Source organism: Protopterus annectens, chromosome 10.part0, assembly GCF_019279795.1.
Source record: "Protopterus annectens isolate FY-2018-M chromosome 10.part0, PAN1.0, whole genome shotgun sequence".
In the NCBI taxonomy this organism is placed as follows: Eukaryota; Metazoa; Chordata; order Ceratodontiformes; family Protopteridae; genus Protopterus; species Protopterus annectens.
In genome coordinates, this window is record NC_056744.1 from 371,746,178 (window position 1) to 371,764,687 (window position 18,510).

General features: G+C 38.3%; 2 protein-coding genes across 4 annotated transcripts in view; one reads left to right on the forward strand and one right to left on the reverse strand.

Moving 5' to 3' along the window:
- The window catches only part of LOC122813140 (nmrA-like family domain-containing protein 1), a 918,981-nt gene that overhangs the window by 589,574 nt on the left and 310,897 nt on the right, over positions 1-18,510 (reverse strand). The gene's annotated exons all lie outside the window — the stretch shown is intronic.
- Positions 1-18,510, forward strand: part of NCF2 (neutrophil cytosolic factor 2) — a 612,590-nt gene that overhangs the window by 399,040 nt on the left and 195,040 nt on the right. Inside the window, exons 6-8 of the mRNA XM_044085286.1 lie at positions 5,112-5,171; positions 6,024-6,067; positions 10,677-10,818. Of these exons, the coding sequence (XP_043941221.1) occupies positions 5,112-5,171; positions 6,024-6,067; positions 10,677-10,818 (246 nt within the window). The remainder of the gene's footprint in view (positions 1-5,111; positions 5,172-6,023; positions 6,068-10,676; positions 10,819-18,510) is intronic.

An 18,510-nucleotide genomic window follows, 5' to 3' on the forward strand; every position in this document is an offset into this window, starting at 1 on the left:
TGTTAGCATCATTTCCTACTGTTAACTAATGGTTATAGACTTAATCAACTTCTGTAGGAGAATTCAGCTCAAAAACTGTGTCATTTTTTGTAGTGAATTTCTCATGGTTGGAATTATCTGATTTCAGAGTTTTTCAGGGCTGTGAAAATGCCCATCTATTACCTGTTCTTATTCAGTTGTCCTTGAAGATGTTACAGGGTTATAAACGCTCTCTGGCCCATGGCAAAACTATGTGTATTTAAAGCCGTTTATAAGGGTTGTCTAAACACCCAGCCCATTAAGAGTTCTCTTAGCTGATTAGTGTAGCTTATGTTACAGCATGACTTTCTGTTTCATGATAATAGAATGTGCAAAGACTATATAAATGTTATTTGTTAATAGAGCTGTAGTCTTTTTCTGCATCTTTAAAGTCATTTTTGCTACTTAAATGTTAGTTTTCTGTACAACACATTAAGATTTTGGGCTTCTTCAGGGCAGAGCTCATATACTACATAGGGTTAGTGACCAGAAAATAAAAGAGAGAAAACTACTGTCATGACTTTTATTTATTTATTTAATATATTTATTCACTGTTAATGTTCTGGGTGATCTTGTCAGATGACCCTTTTCAGTTACAACCTGGGCTCAACAGAGCAATAATCCAATAAGAAACAGAACAATTTGTTATTATTTAAACAGCGCAGTGGTGCAGTGGTAGCGTTGTCACCTCACAGCAAGAAGTTCACCGGTTTGATTCTCGGCAGGAGTGCCTTCTGTGTGGAGTCTGTATGTCCTCCCTGCATTCATGTGGAATTCCTCCAGGTGCTCCAGTTTCCTCCCATGTTTAAAAGCATGCGTCTGGCGCCTTTCTCCCTGGGCCTCCGCTGAAAATTAGCTATGTTCCAAGTTGGACTTTCCCGGTTAACAAATGTTAAAATAAAAAAAAATTATTATATGCTCAGTATTTATAATATTGACCAGCTGTGAAAGCGTGTAATGGTGGTGGTTAACTGTTTCCTGCAGCAATATGCAAATGACAATTATTTACAAGTACATAATAAGCTCAATTATTATTTACAATAGAACAGTAACTGATAGTTTAGTTTGACACTTAAGAACAGTAATCGCTATTATTGTGACATTTTGTTAGAGACAAGAATACACTCTGTATTACAGGTCTGTTATTTGTTGGTTGTTAAACATTATTTGTAAAGCAATTGCAAAAGGATTCAGATAGATGCCTTTTGAATATTTTCTTGAAGTCTTTTATGGTTTCCTGATTTTGGGAATCAGTTAGTAAATGATTACAAGTAGCAGGTCCCACTCTAAAGAAAGCTTGTTCTCCTGGAGTAGTTTTAAATTATAGCTGAGCTAGGGTGACTGCGTCATTGTGTGAGCTTCTGAAATCATACTGTCAAGAATAGTCAGCTTTCATTTTAGGGGTGGACATTAGCCATCATTTAGGACTTTATAAATTAGAGTGAATAACAGAAAGGCAGTCCTATCTGTCAGTGTTAGCCATTTGGTATTTGTACAGTATATTGATGGAACAGAGGATCGGCCAGGAGGATACATTCATAGCATTTTAATAGCAGCTTGTATTTTAGTGCTGTTGTACACTGAGTGCAGTACTCGGAAAGGAAGTCCATACTCAAATTTGAGGAATTAGTACATTCTTCACAATAGTTAAGTCTGCTTTTGAGCAAAGAAGGTATGTGGTTTTGTAGCACATTTTAAGCCGAGTTAAAACACTATTCATTATATAGATTGTGTGCGCAGTAAATGATAGTGAAGGGTCAAGATTAAGTCCCAGATATTTATGTTCAGTAGCATTAGGGATGAGGTTAGGTTTTTATCTATCATATGAGTAAGTGGAATATTGGTTAGTTTCTTTGGTGATGGGAAAAAGTTGCATTAGTTTTCTTGTGGTTGATTATAATTCTGTTGGAGAAGGTCCAGTTGAGTAACTTAGTGAAACCTTGGTTTGTAGCTCAGACAGGTTATTACTTGATTGTGAGTAGTAAGGCATCTGCAAACATAATCAGTTTGAGATTAGAAATCTAAACAGAGAGGCCGTTAGTAAAGAGAACAGGAGTGATGTTGGCACAATGGATGATGGGACTGCTGTATTTAGTACACCAATAAGTGGATAGTGAGTTAATGCAATATACTTGGAAAGACTTATTCTGTAAATAGTTTGGAAACCGTTGTATCGTATTAAGGCCGTTAAGTTTAGCTGGCTTATTGAGAAGCATGATGATTGTTGTTCTTCAGACAGTTCATGCACAACAGTGGAAAAGTGCAGCACCAACGATATATAGCAGTGCGACATCTTGGTATACAGTATGCATTGCATATGCAAATGACCATCTTAATTTCTGGAATGATGTTCACAGTCCATATGACAGCATGCCAGAGTGAGACTGCATAGTGCATTACATCAGAAAAGCAAACGTCTGCAGACCAGGCATAACCTACATCACTGCCAAAACAGCACACAGAGAAAGAGCCACTACAACAGAGGCAGCTGTCCATGCATTAAACCACCCCAACACGCAAAGACATCCCAACACAAACACACACATGTGCATATACAAATGTATGTAAAGTGATACTGGAGCATGTAGAGGTTTCATCTATCTGATCATCAAATATTTTACATGCAACAAGTGGGCATCAGTGCACAACATTTGTGAAGTACTCTATTTGATGTTCCTCTTTGTACATTTATATGCATTATTTTGCTTGAATTCATTTGCAAAATGCAGCTTTAGTTTATCACTATAAGAGCTGCATTTTACTGAAAAGCTGCAGCATTGTGCACCAGTTTCAAATTCTAAATGAAATTTAGATTTTAAAACTCACTTTTAAGTGTTGAAAAAAAACTTGCTATCTGAAACAGCACAGTTCATGAAGCTGCATTTTTCTCAGAGGTTTTGCAACCATGAAGTTAGGATACATGAGTAAAGGGAAGGGTGAGGGGCAAATCCCCAACATGGGAGCATAGCCCCCTGCATAAAATGTGTGTTTTTAGTGCTTTATTTGTTATTCTTAAATACTGTTTCTTGTGGTTGTACAGCATTCTAGCTCAAAACACATATTCTGTAGATTCAGCCAGTGCGGTTGAGCTGCAAGATTTTAATTTCAAAAATTTTTCATTGTTGTAGTATTGATGCCCCGACTTTCCAAAAGTTAGCAGTTAAGTTATGGAAACAAATTTTATTGACAGACAGAAGACAAATATAAATAATGAAAAGCTTGTCCACGTATATCTACACACAGAGCAAATGAAGCCCACCCAGCTAAGATACACCAAAGCCAGCTCCCACTATCAAAGGTGTACAGCCACTTCAGTATTGCGCAAACTTCCAACCCCGGGCTATAATACTCATGGGACGATTATATGAAATCTGCAAGGACACTAACATCAGACATGAAGTACCAAGCCCAAATGCAATGGAAATCAGCAGAAGGTTTTTTGGAATGGGCAAAGGAACTATTGCTTTATAGCATTTTTATTAAATGAGGTTCTCACACCTGAACAGCAGTCATTTCGGACAGATGCGTATTACCCCATGATTAAGCTGTGATGTAAAGCAAATAAGTGCATAGGCTTCCAATGTTCACTCTGTAACTTCCTCTTACAGCAGAAATTGACAGAAGTAATAAATACTACAGTCTCACACATTCATTCATGTATAGATAGATGTGAATGTGTCTTTCTGCAACCTCAGTTTGTTTATGATACGGCTAAAACTGTATCACACAATAATACATTACCTACTGCAGAATGTATGCAGAGTAGATAATATTAACTTCACATGACAGGCATCTATGCAGTGTTGGGTGCACAGGATATGACACTGTGTAGCCTTTCTTTACAGCATCTCCCTCTGTGAGCATTGCCAGAATTATTGGTGTGCAAGGAGCACATGATACCCTGACATGTGACTTGTTTACTTCATTTAGGTACAATTAATATTTGGCACTACCTGTTCTGTTCTGCTACTGAGCACACAACATGCTGTGCACCTGTCTGTCTGTCACCTTCTGCTTACTGGTGTAGAGTGCCATATTAATCATGGTATACATGCAGCAATGCCATGTACACTGCATTCTACATATATTCTTTCCTTCTTCATCTCATGTGTCCTGATTTCAGCACCTCAGACACTACTGATATGCCTTACTGCTTAGTATGTGGTACATATTCTGCAGTGTACTCTGGGTACCAACAGCCATGTGGTTCTGTCTGTGAGTCACATGACTGGTACTTCTGCTGAAATACCCTTTATTCTGTACATTGTAAATGCTATCTTTGAATCTGTATTCACATTATTTATTGGCAGTCCACAACAAACCTTGCTAACAAGAAGAAAACAGAAGAGATATGTGTTACTTCTTTAGTTTCTTCAAGATAATTCACTAGGCTGTGCCCTGTCTTGTGTCTATCAATTAGGATGTGCATTTTAGAACCAAGAGATGGTCTTTCATTCTACTCCTGGGCAGAATATTCCAAAGGATTCTAATGTCTATTTTAATAATGACAAGCTTACCACGTTATTGAAATTGTGTTTCCAAATTTCTGTCTCAACTTATGCTATGGAATTTGCATTTGAAAGACTGTCTGAATGCAGTTTAACAAGTATTTGTCAGTGCTAAATGCTGGTTTGCAAAGCACTGACAGTGTTGCACCAGGATGTGATGGAGTTCTGCAATGGCAGTGCTTGAAGTAGGAGATGGACTAAGAAACATTTTATGTATTGTAGTTTTACAGTCATGGAAAATAAACTGACATATTCCTTTTGCCTGTATTTGGTTGTTACTTCTTGCTACTAGACATTCCATTTTATTTTACACGGTTACAAATATCAGTGGGGGCACTGTAATTGGGAAGAAGCAGCATGCAGCAACATGTTTTTTATTGTTACACAAGCGCTCTCCTGTTCTTCAAGTAGTTCTCACAGATTGTGTTTTTAATTGTCTATTGTGCACTGATGAAGGATTGTATCTGAAAGCTTTACTACATTTTTTAATTGAAACTTAATGTTGCAGAGTTTGTTTTTTACTGTTTGGATTTTACATTTCTCTGCTTTACCACATTCTTTCACTAATTATACTATGTTTCCTAGGTTGTGGCATCTGTTGTGGACAAAGATACATTCTCCGGCTTCGCAGGAGTTCAGCCACAGGTAAAAACATGACACACCATATTGTACAGTCTACGTGCTTGCGTCCTGCTTTTACACATCAACCTGGGTTCTTAGTTAAGGGAAATTAAAAGTTAATTATAATAACCAGTGTCATTTAATAAGCTTTTAAATTCAGCATGTACAAATTCAGTTTCCAATTCGACCTGCCAATACGCTGTAAGAATTTAATGGTGTGGCGATATTTAGCTGTTAATACCACAGAGGAACTACTTATGGTAGATAAAACTAAAAGAAAAATGACTGCCATTTGCAAAAGCTACTTCTTTACTTGCAGTGAGCTGAAAGTTTTTTAAAAGCATTCTAGTACTCCTGTTTTCCATTATCTGGATTTTCAGCTGCTTAGTTCCACCAGAAGAAATTGTGCAGTAATTTTGTTACTTTGCACTGCAGCTGAGTACATATTTTGCAACACTGTTTTATTAAACATAGACACAATGCATTTCATACAACTTGTTCCTCCTTCCTTAGATACACCTGTTACTTCACTTACCTGCTGCACTGCTATCTGCTTATAAATGTTCCCTTTTCCTTTACTTGTGAGCTCAGAGAAAACTGACTACTTTAAAACAGTCAGTACTGGAACTTAATAGACAGAATGCCATATAATCTCTTATGCATGTTGCTTTTGACTGATGCTTAATGAAAGTCTCTTCTTTGACTTATGAATCTGATTTGACTTTTGCCTTCAATAGGCTGCCCTGCCAGCCATCTGCAAGTGTTTGATTAATCAGAGTTTTTTAACTGCTTCAGGTTTTTAATCATCTATAAATGTGTTTAGTCTCAAAATGAACTATTATTTGTCACCAGCAGTTTGTGTTTTCTGTTTTCTAGGCAGAAGAGGCTCCTGTGAAACCAAAGACTCCAGAAACACTCAGGTATGGTTGGTTTTCTGACAACACTGCTCTAAATGATAAACCAGGGAAAAAAACTACTGAATAAAGATTAATTGTCCCTCACTCTCACAATAATGCAGGCATGTTGCATTGTAGATGAAATTTTATAACAAACCTTTTAAGGCTGTTTTTCATAAAGAAATAGCTCTTCCCTTTAATTCCTAAATAAGACAATAAACAATTTGTCAGTGCTGACTAAATGGCTGTCAAAAGTATAGAGCAGCCCTGTGGCATAGAGAGAGGACATCCTGACTATAACCCAGCTGGACCACTTTTGATTTGTACCACAGGTGCTAGAGAGGCTGAGTGGCTGATGTGGTTCATCTCACTGTACTGGTGTCTCTTACCTGTCAGGGGAGTGGAGAGATCACCCAGAGAAGGAGCCTATGAAGCCCATGTCAGTGATGATGTGAACTTGTACTAGACAGGTATGTGTGGTAGCTCTGCACACCTATCTCTGAGAGGCAGCAGATGTGGAGCATGCGAGTGACCCACAGAAATTGGGTTAGAGAGGGCCGCAAGATCAGCAGACTGGCCTGCTCTTTACCTCCTAACTCTGTATTCCTGGTTAATCAAATCTGCTGATAAGGCTCGCTAAATGAGGAACAAATAAGCCAGAGGGGGTTACCCATAGGTTCATAGGTTCATAGGCTGGTACTAGGCTATCGGCCCTAGGGCCTATACAAGCCTAGCCATAACAATTTCCTGGATATTTCTTTCCACAATATTTACTTCTCTGGACCCCTGTGTAGCAGGGCAACTGACATGATCCCCGTGTGAATTTCCTATCTCCCATCCACTCATCAAGGTTCCTTTTGAAGAGGGCCAAGGAGGTGCTCTGCTTGACATGTATGGGCAGTCTATTCCAGAGTACGGGGTGTTTCTGGGTCAGGAACCTATACCTCCAGCATGTTTTGTTCATTGTGATGACAAGGATTAGATCCCTGGAGTGCGTGGTTCTGAGGGATTGGGATTTCTTTAAGTGGAGCATGTCCAACAGCTCAGGGTTTGACATGGCCTTGTATGTTAAGTAGAGATCGCCTCTGAGTAGACGATATGCCACAGAGTATAGCTGAAGTTTTTTTAGACGGTCAGCATATGGCATCTGCTTAAGGCCTGTGATTGTTTTAGTGAGGTATTTCTGCGGCCTTTCCAGCTGTTGCAGATGTCTTGTGAGGTACATACCAAACGGGGCATTATACTCTATAATGGGTCTAATGAGGGATGAGTACAGTTGGACAATGACCTCCTTTTTTCTGGATGAAAAGCCCTTAGTGATGAGATGTGTCACATAGAAGGATTTCTTGACTGTTGTGGCGATGTGGTTATCGAAAGTGAGACCACTGTCCACCTGTGTCCCTAAGTCTCTCATCATACTTTCGATGTTTAGTGTACCACCACCTATGTGGTAATTCATGGGTACATATTTTTTTCCAAAGGGGATAACTATACATTTCTTGGCATTAAGCTTGAGCCCATGGCTCTGGCACCAGGCATCTGTTTCTGTAAGGCCCTTTTGAAGAATATCCACATCATTTGGGGATTCAATAATGGCTCCCAGTTTGCAGTCATCTGCAAACTTTGTTAGCCAGAGTCCCTTAATGTTGGCCTGTACTTCAGAGAAGTAGATGGCAAACAAGAGTGGTCCCAGGACTGAACCCTGAGGTACTCCACTTGTCACTTGTCTGGAGCTGGATTTGTCAATCTTGTCTACAGATAGAATGAATGAACCTATGGACTGCATCGAAACTGAATTGAAATTTTTGCTTAATGTTTCTTAACAATTACTACAGATTGCAAACCAAAATGTCACACCTTCACCCCTACCCCCTCATGTCATAACTGCACCAGTAACCCCTCATGTCACAACTGTACCACAACCCCCTCATGTAACAACTGTACCACAACCCCCTCATGTAACAACTGTACCACAATCCCCTCATGTAACAACTGTACCACAACCCCCTCATGTAACAACTGTACCACAACCCCCTCATGTAACAACTGTACCACAATCCCCTCATGTAACAACTGTACCACAACCCCCTCATGTAACAACTGTACCACAACCCCCTCATGTAACAACTGTACCACAATCCCCTCATGTAACAACTGTACCACAACCCCCTCATGTAACAACTGTACCCCAATCTCCTCATGTCACCTCAGTTGCCAGTATCTGCTCCATCTCATAAAAGATGTATATTACACAGTAGCTCCAAACCAGGCAAAAAACTACTACAATGCCAAGTGGTGCTTTTTGGAATTAGTTTTACATTACCTGCCACTTGCTATAAAGTGCAATACAGAATGTCATAGATCCAGTCTGAGAATTACAGCATTGGAATTTCATAACAGAGCTCATTTAATATTATGCTGTTAAAATGCATGTTTCATTTGACAAAATTTAAGGCAGACTACCACAGCTGCGGTCAGATAAGTACTGCAATGCCAAATATTGCTTTCTAGAATTGGGTAAAAAATGCAAACACACCCACACACATAACCAGAAAAACATGCAAACACACACATACACACAAACACACACACACACACACACACTCAAATAAGCACACACATATGCAGATTTACAGTCACATGCATATATCTCATTTTTATTATTATACAGAAATTTGTATATGCAAGGAAAGGGACTACTTTTTCTAAAAAAAAAAAAGAAAACAAGAAACAAACATACTCATTTAAAAATAGAGTAAAAACAACAAAGCAAACACGGAGGATATTTTTATAGGTACAATAAAGTCCTCTGGGGAGGGCAATATAGGAAAATAGTGGTCCTTCCAGTGTTGGAACAGGCTTCCTGTCTGTGGTGTGATACAATGCCTCCCAACACCCCTGGGCAGTCTGCTTCCCTATAATCCTCACCCTGATAGGCTTTATTGCTTATATATGCTGGCATCAGTGCAGATCATTTAGTGTTCATCTTGTCAACCGGATGTAAGGGTGTTACAATTTGTTAAAGTCACAATGTGTCAATTTGTGATTTAGTCAACTTGCACTTCTGCTATAACAGAAAAATGGTACATTCTCTTTCAGCACAGATGTGTGGCTGTGGAGTTAGTATACGTATAGGTAGGGGATTTGGGTCAGTACACTCATGATGGGTAAGTGGAGGTGAAGTTCTCCCAAGAAAAACACTTTTTTTTTTAGTGTGATCGGGGCAGTTCATTTGTAGTTTGTATGGAATATCACTAAGAATTAATGTACTAGTACTACATTGTTACGAAGAATTCATGTAGTAGTACTACATTCATTGTTACTAAGAATTCATGTACTAGTACTACATTGTTACTGAGAATTCATGTACTAGTACTACACTGTTACTAAAAATTCATGTACTAGTACTACATTGTTACTAAGAATTCATGTACTAGTATTACATTGCTTCTAAGAATTCATGTACTAGTACTACATTGTTACTAAGAATTCATGTAGTAGTACTACATCATTAGTTTTAAAGATTTACAACTTGCTGCTCTTGTAGTATTTTTACAGTGGTTGTTTAAATATAGTATAGCTGTCAACATGAAATTTGTCTAATGGCTACATGCATACTTCATTTGTACCACTCTGATCTCTGTAATACATAAAACCATTGCAAAGCCAAGCATAATTCATCCCAGATTTCCATATAATACAGCAAAGTGTTATGTATCACTGCACAACCCGGCAAACAAACAGACTATTCTGTTTCCAGGAAGGCTAAGTAATTAATATTAGATTGGGTGGGCAAACATCCTTATTTACATTGCAGTTATTTATTTTTGTATGCAATCAAGGCATATCTCTTAACCTCTTAGAGCAAGAAATCTGAACAAAGCCACAAATAATGGGAGGACAAAGGTCCAAAAAAGCTAAAGATTTTAAGTATTGCTCTTATAAATTTAGAAAGTAGCTAGAATAACAGGATTTGTGGTAGCATGTATTTGCTGAAGGATATGAAGTCTGAAACTTAAATGTGTATCATTATTTAGTGACTTCAGTCCTCAGTGAATTATCAGAAAAATACACATTTGTTGAGGAACAGACCAAAAATATAAGGCAAAAATCTGGACTTTCTATTGAAATCTGGACAGTTGAGAGGTACGATTTAAAGTTATACTTTGAAATATACATTTAACTGCTCAACTGTTATATTTTATGCCATATCATGATCCAGCCAAAAGTTTTACAGAAAAACCTAATGTCTGAATCTGACACGTCTAATTTCAGTCTGGGTATAAAATAATTAATAATGTTATGTTTTGTTTGTTTTTTAAAACACTATCCGTAAATGTACTTACTAGTTTTAAAGCAGTTTTCTGACACTTGGACATTAATTTTGCAATCATTCCTTTATTTATTTATTTTATGAGAATACGTAAATAATGCTTCACTGTTCTTATTTAATAGTATTAAAGTCTCTTCTCTGTTATTATAATGTCATTGCAGCAGATGTAAAACAATTCTGCTATTATTACTAGACAAAAACTGAAATAAACATTGCTCATATATGACTTCAGAATAAAAGACATTTATTAGTTCTACCTATCTGAACAATGTGTTTAATAATGTAACATTTTGATTTCAGGGCCCTAGAAGGAGAACCCCACAGAGTTCTGTTTGAATTCACAGCAAAAACAGCCAAGGAGCTGAATGTCTTGCCTGGCAACATTGTGTTTTTATTGCACAAGGACAGTGACAACTGGGCCACCGTTGTGTTCAATGGGAAGGTATGGTATTGGTAACAACATGGTACTGGTAACAACATGGTACTGGTAACAAAATGATGCTGGTAACAACATGGTACTGGTAACAACACAATACTGGTAACAACATGGTACTGGTAACAACACAATACTGGTAACAACACGGTACTGGTAACAACATGGTACTGGTAACAATACGATACTGGTAACAACATGGTACTGGTAACAACACGATACTTGTAACAACACAATACTTGTAACAACACGGTACTGGTAACAACATGGTACTGGTAACAACATGGTACTGGTAACAACATGATACTGGTAACAACACGGTACTGGTAACAACACGGTACTGGTAACAACATGATACTGGTAACAACATGGTACTGATAACAACATGATACTGGTAACAGCAGAAGTAAATTTTCTACTGATGTAAGTGAAACAAAAATTGGTGCAGCAGCACTTGGCCTCATAAGGTGTAATCTCACCAAGCCATCCGTTATCATTCCATGTCCGTCCAGCCACATCTCATACACACTGTATTACCTAATATTTGCAAAGATGTGTCAGTGCAATAACAGATGATAGCTGTGTGTGCGAATTACATTTTTGCCTAATATTACTTCTTCCTTCAAGCAGCAACTTGGGGGTTGGCTTAGAGATAGGTATCATTACAAAAATTATATAAAGCATAGAGATGTTACAAATTTGTTATTACAGCCTACATTTCTGTTGTGAGGAAGGACAGTGTCAGGTGAAAATTATTTTTTGATTACACATTAACTTTGTCCCAAGTATGGTGAAGTGTGGATGGCAAAAATGGCTGAGTGGATTGGGTTAGGTAGGCCTACATCTTATGCAAAAATGTTAGCATTAGGATTACAGTAACAGTGAAACAACTGAGAGTTACTCCTGGCAGACCCCATTTTGGTCACACTGCAATTTGACTTGGTAAAGGAGAGATCCTGCCTGATAAATGTTGTCAGATTATTTGAGAAGATCCATCAGGCAGCTGAGAATGATTGCACCCTCCTTGCTGCCTATGGCAATCTGGCCGAGTCAATTAATACCATAGCACATGGCAGAATTGTGTATAACCTGATGACCTTAAACATAACTCCTACATGTTAAGACTGAGAGCCAAGTGGCTTAAGAAAGAACACATATTGTCCCATTGGACGATGCCTTCTCAGACAGAGGGAAAATGATCAGTGATTACCCCAAGGATCTGCACTTGGCCCCGTCTTGTTTAGTGTCTATTTTTGGGACTTCCAAACTGATAGTTCCTAAAAAGAATCAACTAACTAAACTAAATTTTTCTTTTTTTACAAGAAAAAAAAAAGATTGAAACTAATAACCAGCAGATGAAAAATCATCCGCTCGGGGAAGCAGAAACACCCTGCATCCTACTGCATTAAAAGCATCCAATTACCATACAAATAAGTGATCAGAGATCTGTGCACTTAGGTTAATAGAACCATGTTATTTAACCTTTGTAAGGATATAACTATAGTTAAGAAACCCTTCTACATCTTAAAACTAATTGTCACAGAATCTCTTCTAAAACCAAGGAAGTCATAATGTCCTTATATTCTGTCCAAGTATGACCTGTTGTAAACTATAATTAACCTTTTGATGTGTATCTAGACAGGAACATTAAAAAAATCCACAAAAAAACAGAGGTTCCTAGCAAAAAGGATTTCTGGTCTCAAAAACCTCAGCTACCAGAAAAGCCTAGAGTCCTTATCCATATACTCAGTGTAACCACTGAGGGGAAACTCCATCTAGCTTACCATGCACCTCTAATCCAGTTCTTCTCAAACTCTTTTTCCTCAACAAAACAGATTATACAGCTAACACCAGAACTTGAGATCCCAGCCTTCCTCAAGGAATAAATAAAACTAGATGGAGAGATAGGCTCATCACCCAGTGCATCCCCTTGCTCTAGATCAAACTTCCCCCCTACATGTCAAGCAATATGATTCCTTGCCATCCTTCAAATGTACCTTAGGCAACTGGATGGGGTGTCCTTAAATTTGCCCTGGGACTTACAGGTGCTACTCTCCTTGCAAAAGGTGATAGAGTGCCTGAGCGCATGTTTTGGCAAGGTGTTTATGAGTTAGTTCTGGCCATACCTACCCTGTATATACTATGACCCTGAGGCAGAGGAAAACACTGTGCTTAGAGAATTGCTTTTTTCTCATATGCAAAGGGGGAGATTACCCCCTTCCTGTTTAAGTTATGTTACTGGATTTGAAACTAATGGGTGCATTTTTGTCAACTGACATATTGATCAACCACAGAGCATTAGAAACTGTGGGATTTCAGAATACTGGGGTAAAGGAACTTCCATATTGTGTGATTTCTGAGTGTGTGTTGGGGGGTTTGAGAGAGAAAGACTAAGTGAGAAAGAGGTAGTTGCATCTTTGCAGGGGTGTGTTAGATACAAGAGGGCAAAAACACTTACTGGGTGATTTTGTAATTTAAGTCAGTTATGCCACTATTGATTAGTCTGAATTGATGAAATGACACTTAAGTGCCACCAGTAAATTGTCAGATACTTAAAGGAATAAACTTTTGCACTTCCAAAATGTTTTTGGTGATTTTATTTTACAGATGATGTATAACACTTTCATCTGTATCTATAGTGGTAACTGAATAATTACCCAATATTTGAAAACAATGATTGTAACTCTGAGGAAACTTTATTTTATTTATTTTATTTTACATTTGTTGACCGGGATAGTTCGACTGGATGTATGTCCATTTTCACTGGAGGCCTGGGAAGTAAAGCTCCACATTAAAACAATTTACAAGACAGAAATCTTGACCATATACAATACAGATAATGTCAGACAGGTAAAACATTTCAAATATAGGAACATTTATATAGTACTGTTACAGTAACATACCAACATACCCGACTAAATAAGTTAAGAATTTTGAGTAAAAGGATTAATAAAACATTTTTTTTACATTGTTTATAAGGTTTATCAAACCTTAGGAGGTGAGCTACTACAGTAGGAATTAATAGAGAATATCAGAGCACCTGAAATAGCATGTTAAAGATAGATAGTAAAGAATGGTCCTGCTAGGGGAGAAAGTGTCAGTCAGGATTTGTGCATGGGCAAAGCCACTGGGCTTTAAGGAAGATTCTTAATTGCTTCTTGAAAAGTGGGGTAGAAGAAAGGGCTGTTAGTTCAGTTGGAAGAGTGTTCCAAGAGTTACCAATAGAGTTTGAGAACAAGCTATCTCCAGATTTTTGTTGGACTTTAGGGTAGCTACTAGTACCTTATTAGCTGATTGAAGGGTTGTTAGATTTTTATACGGGCAGATGAGGGTAGAGAGTATGGGTGTATCTGTGGGATGGTGTATGATCTTGTGTATAGTCGTAAGTTGCTGGAAAAGAATCTAGCTTTGCAATTCCAGCCATCCTAGCAATTTAAGATTTTGGCAGTGGTGGGTTCGAAAAGGGGCACCAGTGGCAAATCTAGCTATGTTATTATAGGATGTTTCAAGCTTATGAAGATTATTTTTGGATAAGTTGGTATAGACTGGGGATGCATAGAGAAGGGTGGAGATTGTGAGTTCAGGCAATGGCAGTCCTAGCTAGAGGTGTTAGATAGGGTTTAAGTCTGTAGAGGAAAACAAGTTTTTTATTAACTGATTTAATGGTTAGGTTGATATGTGTGTCGAAGTTTAGATTATGATCAATTGTTACACCTAAAAGTTTGGTGATTGTGGTGGTTGTGTCCGGAGTTATTACAGTACCATTATCAGATGTAATTGTGAAGTTGATAGCAGGAGACTTCTGAGTGGGAGAGAATAGTACCAATTTAGTTTTTTGGGGGTTAAGGAGGAGACAGCATTGATGAAACCAGTTTTCAACTAAGGTAAATACTGCTTTGGTACACGACTGAAGTCCAGCAGGTGAGGAGGCTGAACATAATAATGTCGAGTCGTCAGCATATTGTATGTAGGTGGTTTGTGGAAGGGAGATTTTCAGATCATTTATGAAAATAGTGAAGAGGAGGGGTCCAAGAACAGAGCCTTGTGGGACTCCAAGAGTTATAGGGAGAAGAGTAGATAGTTTGTTTTCCCAGAGGATTGCTTGTTGTCTATTTCCTAGATAGGACTTGAACCAATTAACTGTCTGGGTATCTAGTGAAAGTTATTTGAGTGAGTTTAACAGTAATTGATGATTAACCATATCAAATGCTTTTGAGAGGTCAATAAAGAGGGCTGAGGACAGTAAGCTGTTGTTATGATTTTTATTAATGCAGTCAGAAAAGGATAGTAGAGCAGTTATAGTACTATAGAAAGGCCTAAAACCATGCTGGCAGTCAACTAACAGGTGGTTTTGGAAGAGATGATCAAGTAGTTGACAGTGAGTACATCTCTCCATAATTTTTGCTAAGGGGGAAAGTAGGGCTATGGGGCGGAAGTTTGAGAGTTCATTTGAGTTCCCACCCTTATGCAGTGGGATAATATATGAGACTTTCCAGAGGGATGGGATGGAACTTTCTGTAATGGTTCTGTTAATTAACATGGAAACAGGGTAGGCAAGCACTTCAGCTGCCATTTGAAGGTATTCAGCTGGGAGGAGGACAGCTGATGGAGTGCATGGTTTAAGCTTAAGAAGTAGGGAGTGTATGAGAGATGTTGGGACAGGCTGCAGTTGTAATACTTGGGGTAGGGTGGTTGGCATGGATGAGTCAGTGGTCGGCATGGATGAGTCAGTGGTGGTAACAGGTCATAAGATATTTGCTAAAGATTGAACAGTTTCTGAAAAAAAATTGTTAAAAATATCAGCAATTTGGTTGGAAAAATTATGAGTCAAGTTAGAGGAGGTATGTGTTTTGGCTTGTCCATGATGGAGTCATTTATTTAATCCTGACCAGAATTTTTGTGGGTTTAGATATTGAGTTTGTTGGAATTTAAGGTAATAGTTTTTTTATCGAGGAATATTGATTTTTTTTTTAGTGGCATTCCTGAGCTGTCTAAAGTTTAAATGATCAATAGGGTCTTTGGTATTGCTCCATATATTCCAGATTGTATTTCTCAGTCTCATTTTTTGCCTTGTCTCATTTGAGAGCCAGGGAGCAGGTTTGTTCCTAATTTTAATAGTACGAGAGGGGGCATGGTGCTCAAGGATTTTTAGGAATGCATTGTTAAAAAATGAGACTGCTTCATTGAGAGATATTTTAGGGATGACCAATTGCAGGCTTTTAGCTCTGCTTGAAAGTTACCTAGGTTCAGGTTCTTTTTGTTCCGGGTGGTTCTAAAGTTTAGTTGAGTGGGAATGGTGATCTTTTGTCTAGTTATAAAGGTAAGAGAGTGGTCACTAATATCATCAGGAAGTATGCCTATTTTGTAAGATTGGGAGTTATTGTTGACTAGTATCCAGATCTAAGATAGTTTGTTTGTTGCTGGGTTTATGGGTTCTGGTAGGGTCAGTGATAGTTTGATAGAAGCCATACAGATTAATGTGAGATGTAGGTTTGTCAGAAGTATAACAGTTCCAGTCAATATTAAAGTCTCCAAGGAGAATGGTTTCTTGTGGGAATGATGTGAAAAGCCAGTTAAGGATATTTTCAAGAGTACTTATGTTGTTGCCTGGGGGGATGTAAGAGCAAATGATGTATATAGATTTATTGGCATTAATTTGGAGCTTAGATATTAAGATTTCAGCATTGCTAGGTGAGGGAGGTTGAGTGTTTAGTGAGGTTACCTGTAGTTCAATATCGCTACCCCCCACCCTTTTTGTTAGGATGGTCAATTCTAAGAATGTTATAACCTGGAGGAATGATATCATTGTCTTTAGTAACTGGTTTGAGCCAGGTTTCCATGAGACATAGGATGTCAAAGGAATATAAGTCTAGTAGGGCATGAAGTTGGGTAATTTTGTTATTTAAACTATAAATATTGAGGTGGGCAATGAGAAGAGAGTTCGAGAAAGAAGAGGGGGTATGGGAAATAGAGGTGAAGAAAGAATGGGATTCGGGGAAGGTATTACTAGGCCCTGGGTTTGGGTGAATGTCACCGTGTAGTAGTAGGTACTGAGGATTGTGTGGAAGTTTTGCTAGTTTACATAAAATAGGGTCTATTTTTCTGGTTTGGAAATACTTAACATGGTTTAATCTGTGATACTATGAGAGAAGGTAGGCTGATGAGGATGTAATGTTACTGTGGGTTTGTGAGGTTGATAGATAGAAAGGGGAAGTTTGTTTAAAGGAGTGTTGAAATTGACAGGAGCTTAGGAATTCATAGCCTGTGAGGCTATGAGATAGTAATAGAGTGGAAAGAATTATGGGCAAGAGGAAGAAATTAGAGAGTTTTAGTAAGCCAGGGGTTGACATAATGAGAGAATGTGGGAATGTAATGAGAAAATAAGGGGTTACAAAAGGGCAAATATGAGGTGGGTTTGTTTAATGAGGAAAGTATAGATAGTGGAAGGTGTGAGTAAATTAGTAACAGATGGTTGAGTATGAAGTGAGATATGTCGAGCTATTGGTTGATGTGGGGTGGGGGTGTGGCTTCTAGCAGTATAAGGATAGGTGCCCTGGGGGGGTGGAAATTGGGGGTAGGGTAGGGGAGTAGAGTGAGCCCGCAGGGCAAATGGAGCGGGCAAGAGCAGTAAGGTAAGTCCAGCCAAAAGACAATCAGCTAACTTTTGTGTTTGGTGTAATACAGAAGTAACTAAACTGAAAACTGGGGAGCGGAGTATATAAGCTTATCAGATATGTGTAGATGGTTTAGTAAAGCGAGAGTGAGGTTCTCATGTGCAGAGAGGGGGATTAGAATTGTACTGAAATGCCAAAGAATGGGTGTAGGACCTGAGGGATAGTTAGTTTTAATGCTAGAATATAGCGTAGGTAAAGACTGCCACCTAGTGGTCAGGGGAGTACTTTACTTACAGCTCCTGGGCTCAGTTATTTGGACAAGAACACAGAACTCATTGATGTTGTTATGTTACAAATGATTCACCATTAGTGTTCATTGCATATGCATACACATCTCATAACACAGAGAATTCTCTTAGAAGCATTTAATGTAAGAAGGTTAAAAAGAACATTAAAAGTTAACCTTTTTAGTTGGCTTTTTTAGTGAATTCTTAACTGGATGATTATTTAATTTATCAAATGCATGTATTTAAGTGTATGTTTACCAGCAGAAAGATGTACTCTGAAAAGGCTTTTCTGAAAGCCGAGGTGCCAAAGTGTTACTTGCTCTTAATGTATAAGAGTTTGAGGTTTTGCTGTTAACTTTTACTGCAGAAGTATTTTTTTTTATTTTAATAAATCAGTCTGTGTATTAAACTGAGTGAATTCATCTGGCCTGGATCTTGTGGTGTGAGGTTTGGTTTGTTCTACAGTGTGGTGTTGAGCATTACCTTCAGATTTTGCATGCTTGTATTTGTTATGGTAATAGTTTTGTCCTTTGAACCTTGCCTAAAAAAGGTACTATAGGGGTGGCAAGAGCTTTAGCCAGTAACCTGAATCCCAGGGGTGACAGGTGCAGACCATCTCTGGCAAAGCATCGTGGTTTGTCGATCATGTCGTCCCAGGCAGACAGATACTGAATCCCCTTTAAATGACACCATAAGCTTAGCCAGTTGTTGAAGTCAGTCATTTTGTCCTTATACTGTGGAATCATTCTGGGCGAAGGCAGGATGCTACTCAGGGCTAGGGTCATACCTGCCTGGGCCAC